The sequence below is a fragment of the Elgaria multicarinata genome, chromosome 1 (assembly GCF_023053635.1).
Source record: "Elgaria multicarinata webbii isolate HBS135686 ecotype San Diego chromosome 1, rElgMul1.1.pri, whole genome shotgun sequence".
NCBI classification, from domain to species: Eukaryota; Metazoa; Chordata; class Lepidosauria; order Squamata; family Anguidae; genus Elgaria; species Elgaria multicarinata.
The window spans coordinates 76377664-76394157 of NC_086171.1; the positions used below are offsets into that span (position 1 = coordinate 76377664).

At 41.6% G+C, this 16494-nt stretch overlaps 1 protein-coding gene across 6 annotated transcripts in view; it reads left to right on the top strand.

The window, feature by feature from the left end:
• TNS3 (tensin 3) overlaps positions 1 to 16494 on the top strand; it is a 315310-nt gene that overhangs the window by 190011 nt on the left and 108805 nt on the right. For 5 of the 6 annotated variants that reach the window (XM_063130602.1, XM_063130576.1, XM_063130584.1 and 2 more), the window contains 6 exons: positions 1820 to 1942; positions 3817 to 3881; positions 6501 to 6584; positions 13828 to 13940; positions 15470 to 15530; positions 16004 to 16079. In XM_063130602.1, coding sequence (XP_062986672.1) covers positions 1820 to 1942; positions 3817 to 3881; positions 6501 to 6584; positions 13828 to 13940; positions 15470 to 15530; positions 16004 to 16079 — 522 coding nt within the window. The remainder of the gene's footprint in view (positions 1 to 1819; positions 1943 to 3816; positions 3882 to 6500; positions 6585 to 13827; positions 13941 to 15469; positions 15531 to 16003; positions 16080 to 16494) is intronic. The other variant, XM_063130593.1, reaches the window with a different exon arrangement.

The following is a 16494-nucleotide window of genomic DNA, read 5'->3' on the forward strand; positions in this document are numbered from 1 at the left end:
TTCAGGTTTACCCCTTTATTTTTCTGTAAAATCCTCATCTTTAATTTTGAAAAACGAGATAAAACAGAAATGAATTAGTTTCATACCTGGGGGATAATTTTAACTCGGGATGGTTTTACTGACATTTCACCAATGTTTAAATCAATGAAGAAATGTACCATCCAGTGCTTTTGCATGAAGATTTGTGTACAGGACAGGAATCTCCATAGGTGTCAAGTAGTGGAGTGGAGCCAGGGCTCGCAGGATGTTTTTTGTTTATTTGCAGGGTGATGACATCATCTGCCACCTCCCTCTGAGCTTAGTTGCAATCCTCACAGGAGCTGATGGGAAATTGACTTTCCTGGTGACAATGTCTTATTGTGAGCTATCCCTGTTGTAACACAAACTTTGTGGTGGCTTGGTCTTAAATGGGTAGTTAAGACCCATTCAAAATGAGCCTCATGTGGTGCAGAGCGGTAAAGCAGCAGTTTCTGCAGCCGAAACTCTCCCCACAGCCTGAGTTCGATCCCAGCGGAAGTTGGTTTCAGGCAGCCGGCTCGGGTCGACTCAGCCTTCCATCCTCCCGAGGTCAGTAAAATGAGTACCGAGTTAGCTGGGGGAAAGGTAATAATGGCCGGGGAAGGCAACGGCAAACCACCCCGCTATGAGGCCTGCCAAGAAAACGTCAGCGAAAGCTGGCGTCCCTCCAAGAGTCAGTAATGACAGTGCTTGCACGAGAGGTTCCCTTCCTTTCCCTAAGACCCATTCACTTTATGAAAGACCTTCAAACAACATCTATGAGAGGGTGGAGCAACAGAGCTGCCTACATTTTGGGGCTCTCCTTGTGCTGGTGTCTATGGGGACTGCCGTAATGAGTGCCTACACTTCAAAATCTATCTCTACACCACTGGTTGGTGTTCCATGGAGGCCTTTCCCACCTGCACTTGGTTAGACATGCTGCTGCTCTGTGTGGCATACGCAACAACACTCTCAGGCATTTCTGGTAACCTGAGATCCCCTTGTGCTTCATGTGCAAGTCAGCTGGCATGTTATGGTGTGCCCAGCCCAGTGGGAGCATGGGCTGCTGAGGTGGGCAGGGAGCATACCTCTGTAGTATGTTCTTGGGGATCCCCTCTGCCCACAGGAGGGATAGCTTCAATCATACCCTATATTTTTAATGTTCGCATGTAGGACCAAATGGCTTTAATTTAGAATTCTCAACAGCTTTCAAATTTTATTTAAACAGTGAAAATAGCTCTAAAGCGTTGGCAGAGCTCCTGGGTTGTCATCCCCCCCCCCCCCGGATGTGCTTTAATCTGTAACATCTCCCAACTGTGGGATGGAAAGTGTGGGGGTTTGAATAGAAATTTAGGAGTTGCACACTTTGTGAACATATATCCTTCATCACAAACCTCACCCAGAGCTCTCCTCCCTTGGCATGTAATAGCGTCAGTGGTGCAAATCACGAACAAAGCATCTGAGTTTTGAGCAGATTTTATGCACAAAGAAGAGAGAATAAAAGTCTTTTAAATTAAGGAAATCATGCTTATTGCTCTTTGTAACCCAGGTGTTTAACATTAGGGCAAGACAAGGAAGTTGTCTGCAGTTTGCACACAATTTCTGTGTATGGCCAAGATCCAGAGAGCTCTATGTATAAGTAGAGGAATAGTTTGCCAGTGTTTCCTTCTGGTGTCAACCTTGCACACAGTATGGATTTTTTTGGGATGTGTGTGTGCCTGAATAGTTTTAATGTGCATATGGCCCTTTGGATCCCAGCCTCTGTGAACAGTAAAAGGCCTACCTTTATAATGTAATGTGTTTTAGTTTTATTTTATTCCAGATTATGGATGTGGGCTGGCCTGACCTTCATGCCCCACCACTTAATAAGATGTGCACCATTTGCAAGGCTATGGAGACCTGGTTGAACAGTGACTCCCAGCATGTGGTGGTGATCCATTGCCGAGTAAGTGAGCTGAATCTACAACGCTTTCAAACTTAGTTTGTTGTTTTTAAATGGATACTGTTGTTTTTATGTTTTTAAATTTTGTATACTTTTAATGTTTACTGTTTTTAACTTTTGTAAACTGCCCAGAGAGCTTCAGCTATGGGACGGTATATAAACGTAACAAATAAGTAAATAAATTATGCTGTGATGAGAAGTCTCCCTGTGTCTGTTAGGAGGTGGCCCTTAGATCTTACATATTATGTAAAATAAGTTTTCAGCTGCATTGGCTATATGGGGGAAAGGAGGATTCTTCCAAACCCAATCTCCACTTACCCATGGCCCTACAAAAAAAAAAAAAAAGGTTGGAGGGAAAGACACACACCCCTCCATGGATTTTCAGAACATGACAGCTGCATATCTAGTCCTTGCATGTGAGACATTGCTTTATACCAGGGGTGTTGAACCTCTTTCAGGTCAAGAGCCAAATTACATTGTGAAGAAGCTCTCAGGGGCCGCCTTCTAGTGGTGGGTGTGGCCAAAGGGAAGTGCCCCAAATACCAAACATACCAGCACTTTTTAGCTTAAAACTCTTACTGCCAGTAACTCAGCCTTAGGAGACACATTTCAACCTTAAAAGATGATGATGATGATGATGATGATTAATATCCCGCCTTTTCCTATTACTGGGACTCAAGGAGGTTTCCAAGATTAAAACATATACAATTAAAATATATAAATATAAATTACAAAATTTAAAATAGAATCAAACCTACAATAAAATTTAAAACATGTTAATTATTTTAAAAAACAGTAACAGATTAAAAGGGGGGGGGGAATCCAATACATTAACAAAGGTCCAGTGAGGTTCCAAAAGCCTGCTGAAACAAAAAAGTGTTTACCTGCCTCTGAAACTTTAGCACAGAGGGAGCCGGCCTAGCCTCCCTAGGAAGGGAGTTCCAGAGCTTTGGAGCAGCCATTGAGAAGGCCCTCTCCCGCGTAACAATCAGGGATGCCTGGGATGTTGGTGGGAAAGATGGAGGAAAGGCCACGCGAACGATCGGGGGGGGGGAAGGGGTGTGGCTCTTGGGGGAACCTCAGAGGGCCAGATTAGTGCCCCTGGAAGTCCAGATTTGCCTCTGGGGCCTGAGGTTCTTCACCCCTTCTGAATGCAATTATATACACATCCACATGAATCCAGCTGGATTGGATTGTGAGTCTGCTAGCAGCTTGTTTTCAGCTGAGTTCTGGCTCTTCCCTTAGATTACTTTTCAAACCGAAATATTTGAGAAAATTCAAATACACCCCTCATTGCTTTTTTGTCATATCCAAGCAGTAGCTCTTTAGGATCTTCTTTCTTTTCTTAACAAATTTCTCAACATTTGAAAGCAACTAAGCTTACAACCAAGTCCTTGCTAGATACATTCGCTGAATAATTCTGAAACAAGTTATGACTAGTGGGAGTTACCTGTTGGTAATTTGTACTGACTGCAAGTCATACATTTTAATAAGATTTTGAAACATTGTGAAAATGCTCATTAAATGCAGTCATTGCTATAAATTGTAGGTGCCAGAAGAAAATTTCTAATACTACCTGTTGGAATACATGTGTTTTCCAGAGTATATATTTTTATAGTATACCATGCCAGAAATTGCAAAGATGCCTAGGCTTGTCTAAGAACAACTAAAGGAAGAAATACTGCACCTAAAGCTGTATTTGGTTTTCTTTGCTATAATTTATAGCTTTGTTTGGATAGTAAAACTCCATCTATAATGAAAACATTATGTGTGTTTATTAAAAAGTGGTGGGGGGGCGGAAACAATGAATTTTAGGGTTTTGTTATCCTGTCGTAGTAAGAAATAAAATAAAATGCAGTTGGTTTTTCTGTTTACAGGGTGGCAAAGGAAGAATTGGAGTAGTAATATCATCATATATGCACTTCACAAACGTGTCTGCAAGGTAAGGTTAATCATGTATATGTTTAAAGGATGAAGTGTACAAAGCCCTAAACAACTTGAGAGAGCGCCTTCTCCCCTACCAACCTGCCTGGTCACTGAGGACATCCGAGGGCATGCTCCTGGTGGTTCCACATAGACCCATCCTCTGATTGGAGTCCACCAGGGGAAGAACCTTCAGTGTGGTGGCCCCCCTCCTATGGAATTCCCTGCCTTTGGAGGTCAGGCAGGCACCAACTTTGTATTCCTTTCTGCACCTTCTGAAAACATCATTGTTCCAGGAAGCCTTTCCTTAATGATCAGGCATGGTTCACGGTTCACTTTTCATTTTGCTTTTTTTAAAAATCTATTTTAACGTGTTTTATTCTCCCCCCCCCTTTTTTTTGTATTTTATCTTGTACACCATTCTGAAATTTTGAATGGGGAGTGGTATATAAATATTGTGAATAAATAAATAAATAAATAAATAAATAAATAAGACAGGAGTGGTAATGATTGCTTGGTTACTTTCTAGGCTCTCCTCAATCAAGGTGCCCTAGGATGCTTTGGAAATTGTTAAAGGACGATAGAGAAGCATGTAGTAATTATTCTGATCCATGTAGCCAGTTCATGGATTCTGTCTTTTTGTCACACTCTGGCATGACCAAGGAGTAGAATCCAGCTCAGGGCTATGCAGACAAATAGAGTTAAACTTGGTCCTCAGTGGTTCCTTTTGAAGTTGGTAGAAGAAAGTCAGTGGATCGCAATCTGAGATCCAGTTTAGTAGGGCAAAACTGGCCCATTGCCCCAAACAATGGAATATCTAGTATCTAGAAAGGATGCAGAGGAACTTTTGCTCATTTCCTGTTTGTCATAATGATGGGCATTAGTCCCTATATAAAGATCTGTGGAAACGTAATTGCCTGGATATAAAGTTGTGATACTACAGACGGGTTCACTTGTTACTTTCAATGGGTGGAAATTAGTCTGACTCTAGTTTGTGAATTCTGTTTGGAATGTAAGCCTGAACAGGTACATACTGTGGGGAAAGCATCACTTTGATAAGTGGCATGTACAGGGACAGCACAGTTAGTTGCTATTTTCTGAAAAACGGCTGAGTATGCATTATAACAGAAGTTATCCATGGGAGGGACCTGATATTCTTCAGCATGCCACAAAATCCCCATTATAATAAGAACTTCCTAATATGGAATTCAGTAACACTAGGTTCCTCTGATTACAATTTGATCGTACCAGGTGATACATTTATTTAATTATTATGCAATAAGGCAAAAATAAAACAAAAGCCCTTTTTAAAAGTAAGAGGCAACAGTGTCTTGTGTTTTGGCTAGAGTTGGGCTGTGGAATGTTGGAAGGCAACATTGTGATCCAGAATTGGTGAGCAGTCTCAAAATTCTGGGAATTGATGCTTTCTTTAATGGATGCCTTCTAACCTATAGGAATGCTGAATACTGGCATACTCCGTATGAGTTAAGAGAGGCTGCCTCAAGCTCAGAGTTGTTTCCAGAATGCTAGCCCTGGAATGGCACGGAGTGCTTTAGGATGTTATCCAGAGGACTTGTTCATCTCCTGTATGGAGAGATGCATGAGCTAGTTTGTACATTTAGAATGTGGGTGTGATACACAAGTCCCTGTGTCAGAAACATGAAAATAGGAGGGCCAAGTGCCTTGTGCATCCTCCTTTTGTCAATTTTGGATAACATCACCATACAGTGCTTTTAGTAATTTCCCCTTTCTTTTTTTTGAATGTCATGGGGGATCTCCCAGCCCTGAGGACTGATCTGGTCACTGGCAGCTTAGCCTTAGTGGTGCTGCAGCATGGAATGCTCCCAGCCAATTCCCTGGCCTCGTAATTTTCCTTTTCTGCCAAAAGCATTCAGAAGTTACCTAAAAGCCTGCTCTCGTGACTTTGATATTTGTATGGCAAGGTAGAAGTTCAGCAGATAAAATAGCTTGTCAGTGCAGCCCTGTTACAGGGGAAAGGGTGTCAACTGTGAGTCTTCCCTTGCCATATAGCTGTTAAAAACACAAGACTATGGAAATCCTACATTGGATACTGGACTAGAATTTTATTTTTTAATGTTGGTTTCAGAACAAATGTTGGACAGAGGGTACACTTCAATGGAAGGAGGAAAGTGTTCTCATGCTCAAACCCCATTGAAATCTATGAGGCTTTAATTATAAATGCAACTAACTTCAGCTGAATGAGCATCATTAATTTTCCACAGTTTTCAGATTGCACGGAAAGTTTTGTTAAAGGTCCATGGAGTTAGCTTCCCTTTTGAGGGCAAATTTGGCATAACATTGTGGGATTCATGCACTGTGCCTCAGTATAACAGTTTGGCTTATTCTGATAAGATTGGGAAAGAAGTACGAGCATTTTAATTAATATATTTATCAGTCATTTTTGTAATGAAAATATTTTCCAAAGCAAGTATTGTACAAAAGAAAAAAAAAAGGCCATGTTCAGATATTAATGCCCCTATCAGATCTGGAACTGAGTTCCTTTGCCAATTAACACAGAACATTCTTCAGTTGTTTAGCATGATTCACAGTGTAACATGCTGCATTTCCAAGGCTACTCCCAAAAGGGCTTACATTTTCTCTTTTTCTCTCACAACAGTGCAGATCAAGCCCTAGACAGATTTGCTATGAAGAAATTCTTTGATGATAAAGTTTCTGCCTTAATGCAACCATCCCAGAAAAGGTATTTTAATTTGTCTTTTAATTTACACTGCTGTTTAGGCAAATGCCATACTTGCCTCCCCTCCACCACAGTAGGAGGGCAGTTTCCTCTTCCAACATTTCCTCTTCCAACATTTCTTTCACCATCCTTCCCTTCTTGGGTGTGTGCATCTTTTGCTGGGTTCACATGAGGGGAAAACATCTGGATCATAAATCAGAGCTATTATAAGCTCAGGACTTAGTTGCATTTCATATCAGGATTTTGGGATGACTGGTAACATGACCATCTCAACTTCGTACTAATAAAATTAACTTACTTTCTCAGGTGTCTGACAATTGTGAGTGTGAGATATATTCCACTTCTAAAACAGCTATACACTCCCTCCTCCAAAGAACTAGCCTTTTGCAATGGGTTATTAAATTATGCTCTCCTCCCTGCTCTCTCACACCTTGCAGACCTTTCATAGCTCATTCTTCCCCTCATGTTCATAGGACTGCACCAACCAAATGCTCATTCCACTATCCCTGAGCTCCTCAGCTTGCATCTGCCTCTCTGGGTTCCCCAGTGAAAACTGAGCCTTGATTGTCAATTCACTAATTTTGTTCACTGATCCATTCCCCAGGCTGGACCTATTAGCCTTCTTACCAGCACATTCCAGTTATGTTCACCTTTATAGTAGCAAACCCTTCTTTCCTTTGTTCCCTGATGTACTTCTGAAGCAGAAGAAATATGTGGCTCAAGTAATTCATAAGAATTGCCTCCTTCCTTCCTATTATTGATTTCATTTCTATACTGCCCAATAGCTGAAGCTCTCTGGGTGGTTTAGGAATCTTGATTTATCATGTCTTTCAGAGAAACTTCAAGAGATGGTTTATATCTTTTGGGCTTGTAACTGACTGGCTTTCACCACTGTGGGATCTCATATGATTGATTGAATGCTTCTCCGCACCAAATAAATAAATGAACAAATTCCCTCCACCTAGAAATGACATGTCATTCAGGAGCACTTTCGGGGGCAGAGGTTGATGAGCATTTGATCATGAAGCCCACACCTGCTGTCTGAAGTGCTACAGCCCAGACAGAGGTTGTTTACCTCAATGAAAACTAGACCTCTAAAGTTCTCTAGTAATAGTAAAGAAAATGTGATGGGTGTGTTGTCGCTATGCACTCATTAGAATTTACATGAACTTAATGAAATGAGGGGATACCATAGATATCAGGAAATAGTATCCTGTTCTAAATGGCAACATTGGAAGAAAGAAACTTATCCCTCATTCAGCTGTTCACACATCCATCTACAAACTGTCTCATGCAAGGTGAGATATTTGCGTGACTTTGAAGATACAGGAATTATCGCATGTTACATGTTTTTATTTTCCATTATCTGTATACTTCTTTTCAGCCAAAATAGTTCTCCAAAGGGGATCACAATAATAAAATCAGATTTATAGGTGAATGATGTTACCCTTATTATTAGTATTCGTATTTAGTATTATTATTACATTTTTATACCGCCCCATAGCTGAAGCTCTCTGGGTGGTTTACATAAGATCAAAACACTTAAAAACAATATACAAAATTTAAAACTACAAAATCATACAACATACACTGAAACATACTTTTTAAACAACTATAAATAGCTTTAAAAATAAATCTAGGATCAGTAAAGCTCATCACATATTGCTAAATGCCTGAGAAAAGAGAAAAGTTTTAACCTGGCACCAAAAAGATATCAATGTTGGCGCCAGGCAGGCCTTGTTGGGGAGATCATTCCATAATTGAGGGGCCACCACAGAAAAGGCCCTCTCCCTTGTTGCTGTCATCTGAGCTGCCCTTGGATTAGGCACCTGGAGAAGAACCTTAGATGTTGAACATAGTGTAAGGTAGGTTCATGTTGAGAAAGGCATTCCGTCAGGTATTGTGGTCCCGAGGCTTTATAGGTTAAAACCAGCACCTTGAATCGAGCTCGGAAACATTTTATTTATTTATTTATTTATTACACTTATAATAAGTGTATAATAGCCAGAGCTCTCTGGGCGGTTTACAGAAATTCTGAAATTGAAATAAAAACGAGTATACAAAATTTTAAATTTTAAAACACAAAACATACACACATAAAGCGTTAAAAACCGTTAAAAACCAAACATGTGGGTGATTAACATATAGGCAGCCTTTGCAAGTGGGCCACAGTTGGTCTTATAAGTTCAAACCTTCTGTTCCCCGTTATCAATCTGGTCATTGCATTTTGTACAAGCTGCAGTTTCTGAGCCGTCTTCAAAGGCGGCCCCATGTAGTAATCTACATGGGGAGTAATGTAATTACTCCCCATGTAGATTACTTTGTAATGTAATTACAAAGTAATCCCCATTGCAGTAATCTAACTTGGAGGTTACTAGAACACTGAAGCCAGGTTCTGTTGATCGTAACAAACAGTAGTAAACGTATCATGAGAAGAAACACCAATTTGCCAGTACTAAGGAATTCATTAATTTGAGAAACTTTAAGGAACTTGGCCAACATTTTAATAGAAGTGGTTACCATGGGTTATTGGAAAACTGCTGTTTTGGAAAGCAATTAGGACTTGAAGTAGTATGCCTTGAAAAATCACTCTATTTAGGATTAAATTTGTAGGTCTTTTAATACCAGAATTGGAAGAGAAGCTGGTTTGAACAATTTGCCTTGCAGTTTTATAACTAAATTGTCCGATGGGAAAAGAGAGAGAGAGAGAGAGAAAAGAAACCAGTCTGATGGTTTGATTAGGTAACCCTAGTTACCCATCTCCTCCATCAGAAAGCATTCAACAATTTTAGAACTTGTTTAAAGAGCAGGGGCCTTGCTTGCAGTTGAGGAAACAATGTTGTGTAAAAAGCCTGGTCAGGCAATACATCTGTTTGCCTCTCACTGGATAAAAGCTTTCCCAGTGAGCTGCTGTGTTTCTCTGGAGACCTACACAGCTGCTATTGACGTGGAAAAATAACAACACATTCCCCTGAGACTCTACACTTCAATAAATATTTAGCCTGGAGAGCTCTTTTCCCATTCAGCTCCATGTCTACAAATAAGTGTAGCATTATTAAAAAGGCTGCGTGTGTGTTTGAAAACATCACCTCGAAGGGCACAGATGAGCAGCGCTGTGGGACTGAAAGGAATGAGATGTTTTTAATGGCCCTTTCAGTATAGCTTGTACAATATAAACTATTCTAATTTCCTAACAGCCTTTCCCATCTGCAAACAAGAATCCATGAGAACCAGCGGCCCTTGGAATGGCATTTGTAGGTGGTGCCTCTGCGGAAGTTATTGCAGTAGAATGTGTCAAATTGCCTGACCAGTGTATGAAACACACAGCCCTTCAAGGCAAGGGTTTTAACAAGGCTTGGGGAGAAATTCAGTTTTCATGGGCAGATGCAGTTTTCCATCTATTCCCCATGGGCATGTCTGCAGTTGAATGAATCATCAGCCCTGTGCTCTGCAGCTATTGAAACTGTATATGCCAAAAAAAAAAAAGAGCAGGATCATGCTGGACCATCCCATTCTTGCCTTCTATTCATTAATTCATTAATTCATACGATTCATTCATTCATTCATTCGACTGCTTGGATAGGGAACTGTGCCATAAAAATGAGTTCCATTTCTGTGATTGACATCTACGTGCACTGAGCTCTATGGGTTGGATCTGGACTTAGTCAAGGGGAAGGGTCATAGTTCAGTGTGATAGAGCACATGTTTTGCATGCCAATGGTCTCAGATTTGATCCCTGGCATCTCCAGGTAGGACTAGCCAAGAAGTCTGCCTGAAACCCTGAAGAGCCGCTGCCAGTCAGTGTTGACAGTATTGGGCTAGATGAACTAAGGGCCTGACTCAGTCTAAGGCACCTGTGTTCCTATAACAGGAAGCTCCCATTAAAACCAATGAGACAAGTTAGTCTAGGGTGACCATATGAAAAGGAGGACAGGGCTCCTGTATCTTTAACAGTTGTGATCAAGAGAGAATTTCAGCCAGTGTCATTTGTATGCATGCAGCATCTGGTGAAATTCCCTCCATCACAACACTTAAAGCTGCAGGAGCTATACTAGACTGACTAGATACAAAAGAGGTCAGGGCTCCTGCAGCTTTATATATTGTAATGAAGAGTGAATTTCACCAGGTGCTCCATGCGTACAAATGACACCTGCTGAAATTCCCTCTTCATCACAACTGTTAAAGATACAGGAGCCCTGTCCTCCTTTTCATATGGTCAGCCTAAGTTAGTCATGACTGAACTTAGGCCATGGCTAGACCAGGATTGTCCTGGGATCATCCCTGTACATCCAAATGACAAACGGGATCCCGGGAGCAGGTAGGGACGACCCCTCCATTTGCCTGGGATAATCCTTAGGTCTAGCTAAGGCCTTGGTTTCCATTGATTTTAGTATGAACCAAATGCAAGTAGTGACCCCACCCTGTGAGTCTAGACCGCTATATAAATACGAAGTCAGCTGGGTAGGGAGGATGCACCATGGGAGGGGCAGCAATACCCTAGCTCTCATAGGTTACAGTTCTAACATCTGCACAGGACTACGGATAAACTAATCCACAGATAAGCAGGATTCTAAAAAGAGCATCTGCCCAGAAAACGGAAGCTTAGTCACAAAAAGTGTCTGGTGTGCATTCGTATATTGGGCTGTGAACATGGCTGACTTGATAACAGTGGTTTATTTACCTGATACTGGACCTAGACCCAGATATGCAACTGCTCCAAATTGACTTTAGAAAAGCACATGGTAGTGGATGGACACCGTCTTATGAAAGTTGACATGTGATCTAAGAAATAAGGGCTAGTAAGTGCCGAAGTGCAGATTAAATTATTTTATCATGGTGGAAGTCAGAACTGCCACTTAATACTTCTGTGTACATGAGCAAGAGAGCAAACTGCACTGGGTCTCCATGTCAGTGTCACTGTGAGCAGGCTATGTGTTCAAAGTAACACATTGTTCTTTTGTCTTTTATATAAGGACAAAGGCTCTTTGTTCTTTGTTAAATATTACTGTTTTCTACTCTCTTTCTTGGTCCTGGCTTGTGTGTCTCTTTTGTGTAACAGGTTGTTTGGTAGCTAGGAGGGGGATTCACTGACAAGTCTGCATTAGTGTTGTCATACTGAGTTTGGTATAGTCCCAAACATTTGAAAATTAAAGAAGGAAAAGTCTGAATCAAACTAAGCCGTTATTTGCAAGCTTGCTTAACATCAAATACCTTTTAGTGAATTAGGCTGACTGTGATGGTATGCGGAAGCTGACACTGAAGACGTGCAAATGACTTTTGCATCTGAACCCCTTCTTCTAAGGGGAGATCTGACGCAACAGAACACAGATCTCACCCATACTGAGTACACAAAAGTTCTGCGGGTTAAATCTTGTTTCCTTACTTTGGGGTGTCAGATTAAAAGTGGGGACGATCAGAAGTGGGTTAGTGGTAGAATGCACAAAAAGGGAGAGAAGTCTCAGGGTGCTATAGAAAGATTTATTATACAAAAGCCCAACACGTTTCACACACACACACCCTGTTTTTTAGGCCTATAAACCTTTCCATAGCGTCCTAAGATTTCTCTCCTTTTTGTGCATATCTTGGATGATCACCCACCTTGCACCCTGGTTAGTGGTAGAATACATGCTTTGCATGCAGAAGGTTTCAAGTTCAATCCCCAGATTTTCTAGGTAAGGCTGGAAGTATTCCTGCCTGAAACGCTGGAGAGACGCTGCCAGTCAGTGTCAACAATATTGGGCTAAATGGAGCACTGGTCTGGCTCAGTATGAGAGAGCTTCCTATGTCCCTATGGATTTCAGAAACACCAGTGCTTCAGACTTGTGCAAATCCCTTTTTAGCCAACTATTCAAATTGACTCAAGCTTTGGATGGGACACAGAATGCTTTGTTGCATGTAGAAGATTTCAGGTCCAACCCCTGGCAACTCCAGTTAAATGGATCAGGTAGCAAGTAATGTGAATGAGACCCTGGAGAGCAGTAGACAGTACTGAGCCAAATGGGCAAATAGTCTGACCTGTTATTAAGGCCACCTTGAGGCCATGCATTGGGCAAAAGGCAGGATACTACTACTGCTACTGCTACTACTACTACTACTACTACTACTACTACTAATAATAATAATAATAATAAGGCCGCTTCCTAGGTTCCTTTGGATACAGTTAGTGTTGTGCTACTGCTACGGAAGTTTATTTATAAAGACATGGCCAGGGTTGTGCACATAGGTTGAAAAAGTATTGGGCTAGAGTTCATGTTCCAGAGTATCACTGCTGTCATTTATTAAAAAGTGGAGTTTCAAGCTTTTACAGCTGCAGAAATTTGCCTGAAAATGTCTCCTGAAATCTCAGATTTCACTGAGAAGGGCTGAACAAGACTTCCAACAGTTCGGAGAGATGCTTTAGTGTTCTGCATAGTTCCTTACCCCACCCCACCCCACCCCACCCCCGCATCGCCACCCATTATGACTAGCACAGTCTATTCTGTAAAACTGACGGTTGCAACATGATTTTATTAGTTCCTTTTATTTTGTGCACACACAGAAATTGTGCTCAATTTGCATAGTTTATGCATTTCACTAACCTTTTGTGGTTTTCTCTGTGTGGGGTTTTTTGTTTTTGTTTTTACAAAATTTGGTTTGGCAGAGTCCAGAATTTATGAGGTTGCTGTTGAGGACAGAATACATACAGCTCTGTGAAATGGCTTGCAGTGCAGACCTTCAAATTGCTGTGGTATACCACCTAAATTGAGGGTTCCTTTACGCATGCTCCCAACAAGTCTTATTGCAATCCCACAATGCAGGGCGTTGCATGTGCTTAACTGAGTACATAGGCATGGCCAAGCCTTTCCTAGCCAGTCAACAAACTCTGGCCTGGCAGAGCAATGATTATATAGGAAAAACCCTTGGCTGGCCACATCATTGCATTATATATATTCCCAAATCCTGCAGAATGTGGCTCCCATCCTGCTGGGTGCTTGTGTAAATGGGGCCATAACACAGCTATGCAACAATCAGTTTTCTTTCTTTTCAAAACAGCTAGTCAAAGTTCACACTTATCTCAGTTGTGATCAACACCTCCAGCCACTGATAACAAATTTGTCAATTGTTTCATACTGACTAGACATTCAGAGTAGACTAATGTGAAATTGACAACATTCTTTTGCTTTCTCTGCAGTAAACCATAGGTAGAGCTTCTTCCATCTCTTGTGTTTGCATTAATTTACTTACCGCTGCTGTTTCCCCCTTTTAGGTATGTGCACTTTCTGAGTGGCCTTCTCTCTGGATCTGTCAAAATGAACACAACCCCCCTGTTCCTGCATTACGTTATCCTACATGGAATTCCAAGCTTTGATGCTGGTGGAGGTGAGCTTTATATTCCGCTTGCTGTCACCTTTATTCCTGGCTTTTTATGTATGCTGATTTCATGGTAATAAGAACTCTGCAGATGGACCATACCTTTCCTTCACCTGTGGTGATCATAATCTCATCGCTACCTGAGACCATAGGCCAATGCCCCTCCTATTTATTTATTTTTTATATTTATTTATTTATTTATTTATTACGTATTTATACTGCCCAACAGCCCAGGCTTTAACTAAACCATAAAATCCAATTTAAAACTTTAAAATCACATAAAACCAGAATAAGTTACAGTCCAGGGAAGGCTTGTTTTAAAAGATATGTTTTTAGGAGGTGTTTAAAAGTTATTACATTTTCCGCCTCCCGAACCACACGAGGGAGGCTTTTCCAGAGGGTGGGTGCTGCTACAGAGAAGGACCGCTGCTGAGGTTCTTCATGACAGCATTCTCTTTATGTCGGGATGACAAGCAGGGCCTCCTCTGAAGATCGTAGTTATTGTCTGGGTGTGTATAAGGGAAGGCAGTCTGCTAGGTATCCTGGTCCCAAGTTGTTTAGGACTTTGTAAGATAATAGCATAACCTTGTACATGGCTCGGTAGCTAACAGGCAGCCAGTGTAGTGCTTTTAACACTGGTTTTATGTGGGCAGAGCTAGGTGTCCTATGTCTTGACTTGTCCTGCCTCTGCTGTGTCTATTACTTCCATCAGCTGCCGCCATGCCTGTTTAGTTCCCCCCCCCCCCCCCGGCTTCTTCACACTTCCCTTTCTTTTAATGGCTGAGTTGGAATCTCCAAGTTGCCACTGGCATTCTAGAGTAACCAGTAAGGCTTCTCTAGGATGGTGCCATTTTATGTAAGATTCAGTGGGCTCATATGGAAAAAAAATTCTTGGTAGATGGTGCACAAAGATAGTTTCCAGTACTCTTCACAAATGTTGTTCCCATTGCTGCCACCTAGGCTAACTTGCAGGGAGGATGCAAATAACCCTTGTCTTTATGCATACCAGCTAGGTCCCATGGAGGATTTGGAAGTTGCTGCTGTGGCAGTTATGAGGCCACAGCAAATCTGAATGATGCTAAATATATTACTATCATCAGTATTGTTACCTTTGCATCCTATTGTTTGGCAGTAAAGAAATTGTTACTTTCTTACGGAATTCTGGATAGTCAGTGGCATCCTTCCTCCTATAGGTAGCCAGTGGGGCTGATCCCTTACTTCTGGGATATTACATCCTCCTAGTCGAAGACCGTGTCTGATTTCATCCGGGGTTACAGGTATCCCCTGCCCACCCAGTCCAAAGACAATGGGACAAAAATTGGAACAATAGCAAGGCCTAAGAACCCACATGGCGACTGCCATTACATCAGCATAATAAAAAACCCATCCTTGTCTGTCTTCCGCTACATGCACCTATGAGTGCCGTTACCAAAATGACTCTTCTGAGAGTACCTCTAGTGTGCGTACAGTACTATTCACAGTATTATTTAGAATGCTTCCGTATTTTTAAAACATCCCTAATTTTTCTACCCCTCCAGTTTGCCGGCCCTTTCTGAAGTTGTACCAGGCCATGCAGCCAGTCTATACATCAGGAGTATAGTAAGTAATAACCAGCTCTCCAATCCCTAATCTGTTTGTTGGCCATCCTAGACATTCATAACAGTTACACGGTACAGCTCCCCACCCACTATCTCCCAGCACTGTATGATTTCAGAGTGCTCTCTTGTTTTATTATTCTCCCATACCAAAACACACTCTGTATATTGAAAACTGCTACATCGGAGATCGGAGTAGGCTCTAAACATTCTCCCTAAGGAGCTTGTTTTCAGTGTGCGGGGATATTTTTGTTCTGTGTTTTGTTTGCAGTGGTGGAGCATTTAAACAAATGATCCCCCCACCTGCATTATGGGGGTGGGGCAATCTCGGGGAAATCTGTACAGTGTAATTATTTAAAAGATTTAGATAAGTTTTAAGGCATTTGGGCTTCTGGGAGTTGAAACGATCTCTTCTGTATACATTCTGAAATATAGCTGCTCTTAGGATTCTCTTTCTTTCCCTCTTTCTTCTTTAAGTAGCGTGGGACCAGAGAACCAAAGCAGAGTCTGCATTGCAGTGGAGCCAGCGCAGTTGCTGAAGGGAGATATTATGGTAAGTATTTCTGAACATTGATGATGTTTAACTGCTCTATCCAGACGGATGAGGTGGGGGAGGGGGACGAGGCAACACTAAACCACATGACATTCTGATTAACAAACTAGCTAAAAGTGGGCTAGATGGAACAGCTATTAGGTGGATTCACAGTTGGCTACAGAAGCGGACTCAAAGAGTACTTATCAATGGAACCTTCTCAAACTGAGGAGAGGCAACGAGTGGGGTACCGCAGGGCTCAGTCCTGGGCCCAGTGCTCTTCAACATTTTTATTAATGATTTGGACAAGGAAGTGCAGGGAATGCTTATCAGATTTGCAGATGACACAAAATTGGGTGGGATAGCTAATACCCTGGAAGAAAGAAACAAACTTCAAAGTGATCTTGATAGGCTGGAGTGCTGGGCTGAAAACAAC